This window comes from Monopterus albus, unplaced genomic scaffold (genome assembly GCF_001952655.1).
Source record: "Monopterus albus unplaced genomic scaffold, M_albus_1.0 scaffold221.1, whole genome shotgun sequence".
In the NCBI taxonomy this organism is placed as follows: Eukaryota; Metazoa; Chordata; class Actinopteri; order Synbranchiformes; family Synbranchidae; genus Monopterus; species Monopterus albus.
Window position 1 is genome coordinate 471,390 of NW_018128101.1, and position 13,698 is coordinate 485,087.

Consider the following 13,698-nt stretch of genomic DNA (forward strand, 5'->3'; position numbering starts at 1 on the left):
CACCAAAGGAGCCCCCTTCTCCCAGTTACACCAGGAATAAAATCGTTTGATCTCTGTTGCTTCTGCATCTATTGTTGTCTGCTGTAAACCTCCACCCTCCCAATCATACTCACTGCAGAACTGTAAAACAGCGGTGGCTGACAAATATGTGCAGATAAATAGGCAGAGCAAGTATGTTTATTTGTGCAACCTGCAAAATACTTGCTACCACCAGGGATGCACTGCTAATTTGTAGCATTCTTATATACCTCCCCACTTTTAATTAGCACTTTTAGACAAAAGACACCCCCTCCCTCCACACCTGACTTCGCCTGGCTTCTCAAAGCATTTGTAATTACCAGCAATAGTCACTTTATTTTCCTCAAACAGGAACCTTGTTTATCCAAGCAAATCTTGCCTTAGTTAAATAAAGACAGTTTCATTCTAGTCCAGTGATGGGCGCAGTCTGGATGGTGGTTATAAAAGAGCGGCAGCTGGAGGGATATCTGCAGTTTGTAACACATGACAAAACATAATCAACCATTTTTGAGAAGTAGAGAAGACTGATTAAAAAAAATCAATCTATGCTGGCTGCATCTTGCTGAGACTGGCCTGGAGGTGTGAAGGGTGTTATAAAACAAAAATGGTGTCTGCTTTTCTGGTAATAGTTGGATGTTTTGTCTGGCAAGTTTAATTTTAGCACAGCACAAGCTGCACTACAGTTTCTGCTACATATTTTTTTGAAATTTTAAAGACGCGCTGTGGCCCATTCATCAAAAGGGGAAGATTATATTTTGACAAAGGCTGTATAACACTTTATCGGCTGCATTATCTGAACCACAGCAAACCAGTCAGTCACCCGATCAATACAACAACCTGGATATTGACCAGGTCTTTAGTTAGACCACTTCCTAATGAGTCAGGACACTTGTGTTTGTTATACCTTGCAGAGTGATTTGTCCATCATTGATAATAAACATCTTTATCAGTTTGTGGTCACACACACACTCTCAGAGCAGCATCCTCCTAAGCTGGTAATTACCTTATCACCACACTGTATGAACAATCCCATTCATTAGCATTGATTTTCCTTTAAATTACCATAAAATTGTCTTCTGTCCACCCATTCTGTCTATCTCTTATTCTCTTTTCCTCCTTGTTCTGTTCTAAGCTTACCAGCTTTTTCTGTCCTCTGCCTCTAAAAGAATCTCTTGATGCTATTGAATGGATTCAGCAAACACACTGAAACATTAAACACATACAATGCAAACTGTTACATGTATGTTTCTCTTTGTGAATGTGTGCGGCAAACACACTGAAACATTAAGCACATACGATACAAACTGTTATATGTATGTTTCTCTTTGTGAATGTGTGCTCAAACGGTACGATATGGAAATTGTGAAAAATTGCTCTATATAACTCCCATATGCAATTATTCAACCTGGCCAAACGAGACACTGCTTGGGATTATGATCATTATTAATCTTTTTATGGAAGCACTTATCCTTAATGATGATTATTGTTTGAGAGGTACTGATCTTTCAGGTTAAGTGGCTGAGATGCAAGTACAAGAAAGCACAAACAAGTTCAATTTGATTATGCACATTTATTACTAACAGTGACAGATACTAAACAAGCAAAGACACAAAAGATAAAGATGAATAAGGCTGTGGTGAGTGAATGAGAAGCAAAGTTGAAATCTTAATAAAAATGACTGGCTGGTTTTTGGGGTACCCGTGTGCACCCCGAGTAGTCGCCCTATGTTGCAGAGCTGGGCTGAAATAAACAAAGACCTGACAAATTTGTGTGCTTGTATTTCTCACATTGTGGGCACTGAAATTTGTTTACACACTCACAATGTAGGGACCTGGCATCTACCGTGTAAATCATTAAATTTCAGAGTGACGACACGGTTTAAGGTTAGGTTTACGTTAAGGTTAAAGGAAGGGTAGTGGTTACGGTTAAGTCTCCCGGCAATGCAGGTAAATCAGTATGAAGTCCCCGCAGAGGATGAAAACGAATGTGTGTGTGTGTGGTTTGGGGTGTTAACGGTCTCTGGGCCGTGACCTGTGCACCAAGTTGTGGTTCTCCTCTCAAGCTGTCTGCTATTTTTATGCTGGTTTGCCTGGTGATCTATGGCTCAGTTCTTTGTTCCGTTGTTTCCACTGTACAGTAGGTGAACTTCTGTTAATTACTCACAGCACTTGGAGGTTATCAGCTGACTAGCAGTGACGGTCTGAATAATAAGCTGGGATGAACAAGACCCAGGTGGAAAACAATTAATACAGGAAAGAAGCTTTTGCTCTCTTACCAGAGTAGTTGAAGAGGGGGAAGAGATTAGATGAAGCGGCTGCAGGTTCAGGGGTGACTCATAAATAGGGTAAACAGGAGAGAAGGCAGTCAGGTGGCTGATTAGGTTCTCTATATGAAAGGTTGCCCTGAGCATGCCTCTGGCTGCCCTTTTCGTGGTGATTCCTGCATTTCCATAATGCCACTTTCTGATGGTTGAGTGTCGAGGCCGACACATACACTTTCCCTCTCTCTCTCTCTCATAGACCCACATTCTAACATGCACCCAGCTCAAAGTTTGATCTGCATTGGACAGCACATCAATGAATGTATTGATTTTTTTCCATGCCATGTTTTTTCCAAATGACCTTTGCAGACAGAATTTCTGCAAATCTGAAACTTAAGAAGTTCACTTTGCACCCCCAGTTACAACATCCCTGTGGAAAATATTTAGCATTAATACTGTTAACATTTTGTGGAAATTAACTGAAGAAATGGTGCAGTTAGAAGCAGTGCTCCTCTTTTTTTTATTTTTTAATGTAACTCCCATTTTGAACACATGCACGCACACTTCTTCCATCAAGTCTCCACTGTTCATCCTCCTCCTTATTGCCTGCAGGCACTCTAACTTTGGAGTCTGAACTTATTATGCTTCTCCCTTCTCTGAATTTTGATGCATTCAGCTTGTGAATGGGGAGGGAATGAGCTCATTTTACCTGCGTCAGCACGAGAGATGGTTATGCAGACAGCTTGGTGGTGAGGAGGCACAGGTTGTTTTTTTTTTTTTTGTGGCAGAGGTGGGACCCCGTGCTAGAGATCAGGTTCTCCCTCTCAACCAGTTGACCATGACATGATTTAAGTCTCCAAGCACAAATTTCTGAAAATATTTAACTTGTTCCTATAAGACTGCTCCAGGCGTTCTGTCCTCTCTCAAACCCAATCAACCAAAACACTCCATTTCTCACTCTTTGTCTCTCCTCTTATCCTCCCTTCTCTATCTCGCTCTCTCAATTTGGTCCTTAGTATGTCTTTCCATTTTGCACACCGTCACACCTTCGTCCCTACCTGTAAGAACTCGGGAAATAGGGATGACAAATCTTTCTTCTCAGCAGGGATTGCTGGAGGGATTTTTGCATTGATGGAGGGTGATTCTTTCATGCTGTCACCAGGGAAGGCAATGCTCCTGTACTCTGCTTTCTCCTCACAGCAAGTAGTGAGCCTAAATACTTACTCATGGTTCTGGATATGAACCATGCGCCTATGTTGCTTAACAAATATGATTACTCTGTTTTTTATACTCATTTCTGGAGAGCAGAGAAAAAATAAACAAAACGACATATTGGATTTTTGATAAGTGGCCTTGTGTGGTCCAGTAGAGAATGAAAGGAAGATGACAAGATATGGTGTTTGTCTAATCCGTGAGATGGGAGAGGTTTTGTTACCTGAGGGACTTCAGCAGGGGATGTCTCTGTATTCCTGTATCTTTCTTTTTCATTTCTTGTCTGAGTTGTGGTGTCGCTATATACACTTCTGTGTTTTTAGTCACTCAGGAATTTCAGTGGTACCATCAGAGGCCAGACAGCCCATGAATCAGTCATGATGGATAGCTGTGTCTGCCAGAGCGGATGGAGAGGTCAGCGGGGGTCACAGTGGTGATGGAGACACTTCTCTGCTTGGCCCCTGTGACTTTTTTTAATTAACCTCTTTGGGAGGACCGGTGTCTTCCTTTGGAGGTAATCGCAGCCCGAATAGTCCCTTCAGTAGGACTTATCTGACCTCTGTGTGTCCAGCAGTCTCCAGTTTCTCTCCCTACATCTGCTACCTCCCAGTCAATGCAGTAATGGCACTGCCACACAGAGAGGGAGGCAACAGCCATGAGAATTTACCAAATATTTAGATTTTCACCCTTTATTTCAGTTTCCATTTTCTGTAATCTCAATTTCTGTGTTCACACTCCTCACTCAAGTCTGTTTTCTGCTCTCTATTCATCCCTGTAATTCTTCCTGCTAGAATTGGTTTTATTTCACAGTAAGGCAACTTCATGGATCCCACAGAGAAACAATTGCAGTTAAATGGTGAATTAAGCAAGGAACCTCTTGCCAGATTCCTTTGTACCATTCCACTTCTCATCTCTCATTTTCTTATATCTGCTCTTACTGTAGACCTTGTGGCCTCATTATATACAAACAGACATGAAAACGAGACAAAAATAAAAATGATCCTATTTTTCACATTAGACTTCTAAGGGGCAAAATGGCCTCTGTACTCCTCAGGGAAAGGGAATCCTTGTCTGTGATGCCCCAGAACAAGTTGATCAAAAGCTTCTCCTCCGGCTCCTCGCTTTTCTCCATATCTCTCTATTTTGGTTGCTTTCTTTCATGTTTGGGAGCAGTGGCTTAAGTGGCTCTACTGGAGCTCTCTGATGGGCTCTCAAACGAAGCCTGTGTGAGTTTGAGATACAAATTGGGTTGTTCTGAAGCTTGTAGCTCCTGTGGCGCCCCCTGCTGTTTGCTCTCTGATCTGTGTGGCGTCAGATGATGGAGGAGGGAGGATGCAGGCAAAACAAAAGGCTGGCAGGGAAGAGGTTGAGAAAAGAAAGAAAATGGGGTGAGTCATGCAGCTTGCTATGTTGAAGCATTTCATTTCAGTCGATGAGAGTTTTATATATGGTAAATGAACACTCTACATTTTATTTATTCACAATAGAAAGAGTAGATGAAGAAGACAGAAATGCATGGACCCACAACTCCCCCATGTGGACATTCTGCATACAACCATGTTTTGAAAATCCCAGGCTGCAATGAGCTGACTTCTATCAGTACACACCCCAACAGAGCCCTAATATTATCTTAAGAAAAACCAATAAATGTAGCTAAAATGCAGATTTCATTTGTCTGTTTTCCTGTGTGTAGTTTCACACCATACTTCTGTTTCACACATCCAGATAAAACGCCATGCATGCTGTAACAGTTTGCTTTGTTCTTGCATCAACAATCCACCTCTGAATTATTCATATTTCTTTAACATTCCTGTTTGTCTGAATCTTCTTCATTCACATGCAGCCTTGCAGGGTCCTTGGCTTTTCTGTGTTTCTTATCTGAAAGAGCATGTTTCTTCCCTCGCTGTGTGTGGTGATGTGTGCTGATTATTGCACCCACACCCGCACATTTGTCTGTTTGCATGTGGCTGGCTTTTTGTCAGCAGAGAAGATTTGTAAATCAGAAAACCTGCATATTAGTTGCTAACAAACCAAATTGCTAAACCTTTTTCTTTGGGTGTGTATTTTTGCATGTGTATGTTTCTGTGCCGTTTATCTACACATTTTATTACAGAACAATCGATGCTTTCAGTGTGAAAACAGACACTATCTGTTTTGTCCAGGCCCTGAGTCAAAAAAACTGTGAATTATATGTGTTAAAAGTATTTAATAAAAGTATTTAGTTTTATTTATGGACAAAAAACAAATCTGTAGTGTTATCCTGCACAGTGACATTACTTATTTTCAGGTCAGGCCTCCTGTTGAACCCCTTATGATCGAACTGGTATAAAACTCCAATAAGACATTCAAATAAACAGTGGGAAAGGTAATGCTACATATGAGAATAAATAAAATATTGTAAATTAGGGCTGAAAGAGGAAGGAGCCAGACACCGAAACTGCCTTTTCTGCGGTTTCCCAAAGTCAGGGAGGCCACTTTTTTATTATAAAACATGCACAATGGCAACAGCACCAACAGACAGAACACTCTCAACCACACAAAACCAGGGAACACTAAACTTATATAGATCCCACCCAGTCTGGCATTATGGGGGACCCCGCCAAGCGTCTCTCCAACCCAATGCTACAATATTTAATGTGTGACTAAAGGCTAAATGTATGATTTTTTTATTACAACAGTGGAGTCTGTTTAGATCTTCACCACTGCAGAGCACCCTAATAGAACTGCTGATTTTCTTAATTATGTTGTCACCACAAACACGCTGAGCAAGGGCTTGGGTTTGGTCTCAACATTGGTAGGTACACAATGAGCCTACATGACATAAAATGAATGCCAAGTATGTTGCATAATACATCACACGTAGCAGTTTATGTTAATTTTGAACTATTCATTCTGCATTTAATAAATATCCATTAACATAATATTTGATGCTCTTATCACAAAGTTCAAATGATGTTTGTTTTATGCATTTTTAACAAACAGGTGAACCTGAGGCAAGAAGGGAAAGTGTGGAGGAAGCTGTCTGTATCCATGGAGACAGGTGTGTGACCACCAGCCATCCATCACACAACACAATTTTTAAATACAGTAACTGGAGCATCAACGTGTTATATGGCCTTATGCATTACAAAAAATGATTAGATTATTGGTTTTTAATCATCATTTGTTGACAGATTACTTTCTTGGGAAAGTTTAAATTTGACAAATCAGACTGGGGCTGCTTGACAATCAAATTAGTTATTAGTTATTATTGTGAATTGTAGAATAATGCAAAGAACTGTGCAATACAGGACCAGACTTTTACACCATGAAACCATGTTAAGAATGTTCTTAATGCATATTGAAATAAATATTTTAATAAAGATTAATATCTCTACATTTTTACCTTTACCAGTAGCTGTTTCAATAGCAGCAGTATGGTTGCAATTGCAAATTTGGAAACAATACAATAACGTGACAAAGTTTTATAGTGAATTTCACTTTATTGTTAAATTGTTCAACCCACAACAAGTGAAAAATCTCCTTATGTCTCTTTACTTTTTCAACCTCGCTGACACTAAGAGAAGTTGTGTTTAAGAAAGACAACAAAACCATGATCATGACCCCGGCCTCAGGCCTCAGCAGAGGTGAACCTGCAGTTGTATTGGCTGCCTGCGTGTCAGAAATAGCAAGCAACCAACTGAAGTGCATGGAGATTTACCATCCAACATGCACTACCTGTCAGCACAGTGCACTCTTCCTGTTTTACTCACGCAAAGTAGCTGTTGAATTGGGCTGAAGTCGTTATAAAAATGATGACACTAAATTTTCCTGGGACAAAGTCTCAAAGGCTGTATGAATGAAGTTCATCACAGTTTGTCACTCTTATTATCTGCATTAGTCGGGAACAACACTGGTCGCAACTAACAGAATAGACTGTTCCAGAGGCTGACTTGCATTCCATCTTTTAACCATTTCTTACATGAAAACTTTGAGAAAATTATTAAATACATCATAGCAATATGGTTATAAAGTTGGAAATGCAAAACTGTTTAATTATTTTCTCTTTGTATTGGATTTACATGCATCTATGTCTGGCTGTGATTCTGTGCTGTGCAGAGAAGTAGGACGTTATAAATTGGTCACTGAGTCTAAGCCAATGCCTATACTCATTTATCTGTGACAGACAGCACCAAATAATAAGAGGATACATACTGAATCCAGTCCAATCCAAACATGGGAAGCCTTTCAGATGGTAGGAGATAATTAAATTGAGCAATAAATTCCCCTCATCCAAACATAAAATAATATGAAACAGCCAAATGCCCAAAGCACTTACTGCAAATACAAATATCACCCAGGGAAACAAATCCATTAGGGCAACACCTTGAGATATTTTTGAACATTATTGGACCCACATCCCATCCTCTTTAGTTCTTGGTCCTGTCCATGTGGTCCATTTGGGTCCGTCTTCATTCAGCCTTCACAGGGAGCTATGTGCCAGGCTGCCACTTTGTTCTTCTCACCAACAGTCCCAATGAACAGGCAGCCAAGGACATTGGCAGGTACAGCAGTGAGTGTTCACCACAATCATGTCAGCTTACTGTATGTTACAGGTTTTAAAAATAAAACACTGAAAACAAGGAGTCACAACAACATATACGCCTCAAAAGGGATAGTTTAACATTTTAAGAGAAGAGTTAGATGTAATGATCAGTACTAGTCTCATGTCTGCACAGTTAAAATGGAGCTACAGCCAACACTTGGTTAGCTTAGCACCAAGACTGGGAACAAGGGAAAACAGCTAGCCTGGTTGTAAGCTAACAAAATACCTACAGGGCAGCACCTTTAACACTGACTTATTAACACATTACAGCAAGAAAATAAATAAATGTTTATCCTAAATATCTAACCTTTTCTTTTGATGTGGATGCTGCTATATTCCACTTGCTTTTGTTTGCGAGCTGTGATTTGCAAATTAGATTGCAAAGTGTATTAAACAGATCAGTCAGCCAGGCATCCAGAAAGTTTGATTCCTCTGTGTAGAGAAGAGATACAAAATCTTGTTAAAGCCACAACTTGTTGAGCTCTGTGTCTGCACTCTCTTTGTACTTTTTGGCATCTTAGCTGCATGGAAATAATCTATTTATGATGTGTCAAGACAAAAAGCAGCCACAGTGCCAGATATGTAAATCAGTTCTTTCAGTGCCCCTAGTTTGAGGAAGTGGCATGGCCAAGCTGGTAATAAACTCTTTTATCAGCTAAGCTGCAGCAGAAAGTAAAGTTTACTGTCTTTCAGAGTTGACTGCATAAAAGTATTTTTATGCAGCCTGTTTGAAGAGCACCGTAATGAAGGGCTGCGTTGCATGCTGTAATTGATAAACAGCTGGTGGCTTGTAAGTGCTTCATTTTTCTTTCCTCCCTCTTCATGTCTGCCCCCTCCATTTCCACGGACACTCCCTTCCATTCTGGCCTCTTTTCCAGAGCAACCATAGAGTGGAGCCTGGCAGCAAGCATCAACATCCTCTCCAGGACCTCCACAATCTAAATCATATTTGACCCCCACCTTGACCCAACTTTCTACCTACTGTAGCTGGCACACATCCACACAAGCTAGCTTAGCTATAATGTCTATCACACATGCAGAAAATTACATCTATAATACATAAAAATGTTCTTTTTTTTTTCTCTGTGCTGTACTGCATAGGAAACCACAAGGTGGCTGCATCTGAATGCTAATCAGGTTTTTTATCAGTTGAAAATGAGTGAAGTTTAGCCTTTAAAGCAGTCACGTGTTTATACTGTATGCATGGATCAGCTTTCCTTTTAATGCATAACTAGAAGAATCATAGAAGGAAAACATCTGGTTGGAGATGACAGAGGTCTGAATGGAAAAGGCAGCATTAAGCCTGCTACTCAAACAGAGGCTTAGTCTAAAAATAGAGAGTGTGGCAGGATTAGTTTTAGGGGTGAGAGTGGTGATGATGGAGGAGGCCAGAGTTTTGTGTGCGCAGGTGTGTAACAGAGGACTTTCAGTTATATCCAGGATTGTTTATTCTCACACCTCAACATTTATTTTGACATTTATCATTTTAATGCAGGTTTTCACACTTTATGTTCTGCTGTCTTTCACAATCCACAAAAAAGCACAACATTTAGAAGAAAGAGGCAGTTTTGCACTTGACACTATAAAAGCCTGTCAGGAACAGTTTGGACACTATCACTGTAAATCATAGAGGCCATAATAAATGGTTGTGCAAGGATTAATTGCTCTGTTCTTTTGGAAGGTACAGTTTCTTGAAAGATTTATTTTTAAAGAAATGTAAGTTTCTGCTCCATGTACATGTGATACTTTTAGTCCTTCGTAATTTAAAAGTCCTTCATATACTTGTGTAGCACGTGGTCACATGTCTTGCGATCTGTGGTTCTTTAGGTACTATTGGAAACCAGGATGCTTTAATGAGGAAGTGTTTTTGTGATTGACATGTACTCAACAGACCTGTTGAAATAAAAAGCAGAACTCTAAGATGAGATACCATTGTTGGTGCAGGTGTTGAAAACAGAAATCTCCAGGACCCAGCAAGTCATAGATTATGTGAGGTGAGATTTTGCTTTATGCAAAATATGGTTATTTCAGATCACTGCAAAGTGTACACCAAACTACTGACAACATTTCAAAGTTACTCAGTAAGCTCTGCATGCTCTTGTAAACATGCATTAATGTTTTATTGCAGTTATCTTCAATTTGGGTTTTACTGTGTGCTTAAAATTTCATAACTTCACTCTAGGGCTCAACAAATAGAACTTCCAGTCTTCCAGCAGCATTGTTCTGCAACTGTGCTCAAATAATTACAATATTTTGTGAATGTAAGAGAATATTAGATTTTCTATAGAACAGCAGATGAATGTACTTCTACGGTACGACTGTATTTACACACCCACAAGTGGGATATCAGGTACAAGACTGCACATTTTCTAAATGCTAGGAGAGATATTTCTTCTCACTTGTGATTGTACCATCAGAGTATCTGACTTGCTGATGTGCTGAAACCTGTTGAAAGGGCGTTTCTTACAATATACAGTATCCAAACTTTAGGCCGTGGAATATCAAAACATTGAAGACAAGACCTCTTTGCAAAGTGGCCAGGAGAGATTTGTTTTAATATGTTCTGGGTTCTGGGACCCTTTTGCTCTTTTAGTTGGGAAATCTGTGGGAGCAAACTAGAAGTGAGAGGCTATGTGTTACTGTATGTCAGGGATTAAGTGTAGAAGTCAGAGCCATAATAGCGAAACCCAGAAAAGGCCCCACTTGAAAAAGACTAGAATTAGTACAGATGTGGGTTTCTGCTGTACTTATCATCCGAGCTAAATGTTTTCTGTGACATGGTTTTGTTTGTTGGGATCCTTTCAAGGTCTGTCCATCCCCATGCAAACGCAGAAGGCCTCTGCCTCCTGTGGAGGTTGCAGGCTGACATGAAATGGATGGATGAGGCCATTCCAGATAACTAATACAGTACATCATTGAAATCAAAGCCAATCTCAGCGTGGACTGAAGCCAAACAAAGAAACTGAGCCATGTATACGGGCTGTTGTTTGAAAGCTTTGGATCGAAGCGATCTGCAGAACAAAAGTTAGATACATGACATTTAAACTATTTTGTTGCTCTGACCTTTTCACTGTAAATTCCACAATGTGCTGTGGAGATTTGATTTCAGTCCTTTAAAGAGCTTTATATACCAGCATCAACAGAAAATGCATACTGTACATGTTTGGCCTCCAGATGTGAAGTAAAATCATATAATGGGACAAGTAAAATGTAGAGTAGTTCTAGTCGACTGCTAGAGTGCATTGCTAGTTAATTCTCACTGGTAAAACTCATTATGGGTTAAACTCACCACAAACTAAGATTTAAAATCACAATGACATGCCTGTGGTGAGTGGCTTGAAGGTAATACAGTCCAAACTTTGCTGATTTAGAAAAGAATGTCCTCCAGAGAGGAATCATCACATTGCGTCATGCGTTATTTGGCTTCTTCTGGATTATCACTTAAATATTAATCCACTTCTTATACAGGTAGCACTATCCTCTAATGTCAGAAATCTCTGTGTACCCACATTTGATAAAACATTGTTTAAAATGATGTCACTCTTCCTGCAGGTTTTATTGTTAACTGTTTAATAGTTTGTGTTGAAGCATATTAATGACATGACTACACTATAATATTGGCGTAATTGGTTGATCATAGTCATATACTGCCATATCAGTGTCTGTACATAAACATTAGCTTAAACAAGAGCTATATTTAGAGTTACAAATTTTAAAGCTGCTCTCAGAAACATCGAGGCCTGACAAACAGAACAAACACTAAGAAGGAAAGGACGTCGAGGCAGCCTACATGTACCTGCTGTACCATTTAATAGTTTATTGATTTGTCAGGCTGTAGAACAGGGACGCAAACATGCTTTTCACAAACATTTCCTTTATTGGTGTGAAAGATGTACCATATATAAGTAGAAATTAAAGCCAGTAGTGTTGAATTTTATTTAATGATTTGCTGCAGACTGGCTTGTACTAATAAACTTTTACTATCACATAGAGTATCCTACAATAAGCGTGCACAGTAATGAGGATAAATTAATCAGCAGATATGATATTATTTATATAACTTGACTGTTTTAAGACCTGTGTTTCAATTCACCTCCTCCGTCTCTCATGTGTATTGCTAATGACTAATTACAAAATGTTTTCATTGTTTGTTCTGTACTGCTGCTGATCAGTGCAGGCCTCCCTTGGATATCGCAACCTTGATGTCCACAGCAGTCGTATTGCCTGATTAGAGCTAAATTAAATTCCAAAAACAAGCTTATTCCCTAATGAGCTTTCAAATACACTTACAGTACGCATCTTGAAATCACCTGAGGTCAGATTTTTACAAATATGAATTGGATATTGCACATGACCGCTGTGCATAAGCTTCCTAACCCGAACATTAGAATGTTCCTGTAAGTATCCTGCTAAAGAGCTTCAAAATACAGCACATCTGCTAGATGTAATATATTGGTGGTTATAAAGGACTTGTCAGCCATGTGTGCTTACAAAAATACAAACCAAGCCTCAGTCTGAATAAAGAGTTTTCAGTGTGAGCCCCCAACAAAGAAACTACAGACATGGGTTAGCTGGGTGTTGAGTCTGTGGAGCCAAAGTAAGCCTCCCCATCAGGCCGCACTGGTGGCACCGTGTGGCATCTTGTGCTTCATTGCATATGTATCCATTCATACACCTGAGACCGCACTGATGTATACACGCAGTGTGTTTGTACATGCCATGTTTGAGTATGCCATGCATATGTACAGGTACTTATGTGAGTATTTATGGCTGACTAGAGAAAATGACCTTGTGTGAAATAGAAATTAACTTCCTTATTGCGAAAAAAATGAAATTGTATCCTGCAATTTGATGAAATATTCACAAGAGGGTGGTGTTTCAGTAGAACGAAAGCCCACATGCTGTGTTTATTAATCAAACACATCATTTTTTCAGATACTAAAATAAAATATTTTGCACTTGTTGCACTTTTTTGAAACTTGTAGTGAGCTGTCCAAGCTCCAATGGTGTGTATGAATTCCATGTCTCTTATGTAAACATGGTGATATTTTGCCATTTAGTCTGCACATTTAAAGGCAAGATCTCTCACACACAGCCAAACTGATGTGATTGTGCATGTAAGCTTGGTTTAGTGTTGTACGGTTACATTAGTGGGATGGAAGAGTGATTGCTCTGTGCCTGGGTGAGTAAGGCTACTCCAAAAGGTGACTGCTTTCTTCCACTCTTAAGCACATCCTTTTCTTAAACCTCTATGAATCCCTCCCTCCTCATGCTCCTCCCATCGCCCTGTCTATCTGCAGTACACGTGCTTTGTGTAAGACATACTCACAGACAATGACAATGAGAGAAACTGAGAATGAGATTTGAGACAAGCTCATTCCCTCTCTAGTACCTTCTTCCTCACTCTGTTGCTCACTCACTGGCTCGCTCGCTCCCTGAGTTGCTACGTGGACTCCATCATCAAAACACACAGTGAGGCATGCTGGCTCGCTCACTCTCTGTAGCTTGTGGATACACATGCACATAGCTCACCCTGGAGCCAGCATTCAAGATGCAGCAGCAAGAAGGCATGTCTTCTGGTGCCCTATCAGGTAAATGCAATATGAGATGTATGTCTCTGTTA

The 13,698-nt window shown here is 39.9% G+C and overlaps 1 protein-coding gene across 1 annotated transcript in view; it reads left to right on the top strand.

Moving 5' to 3' along the window:
- The first annotated feature begins 13,567 nt into the window (after positions 1-13,567).
- LOC109971339 (disabled homolog 2-interacting protein) overlaps positions 13,568-13,698 on the top strand; it is a 133,157-nt gene continuing 133,026 nt past the window's right edge. The window contains exon 1 of the mRNA XM_020619503.1: positions 13,568-13,666. Within this exon, the coding sequence (XP_020475159.1) occupies positions 13,627-13,666 (40 nt within the window). The 5' untranslated portion in view covers positions 13,568-13,626. The remainder of the gene's footprint in view (positions 13,667-13,698) is intronic.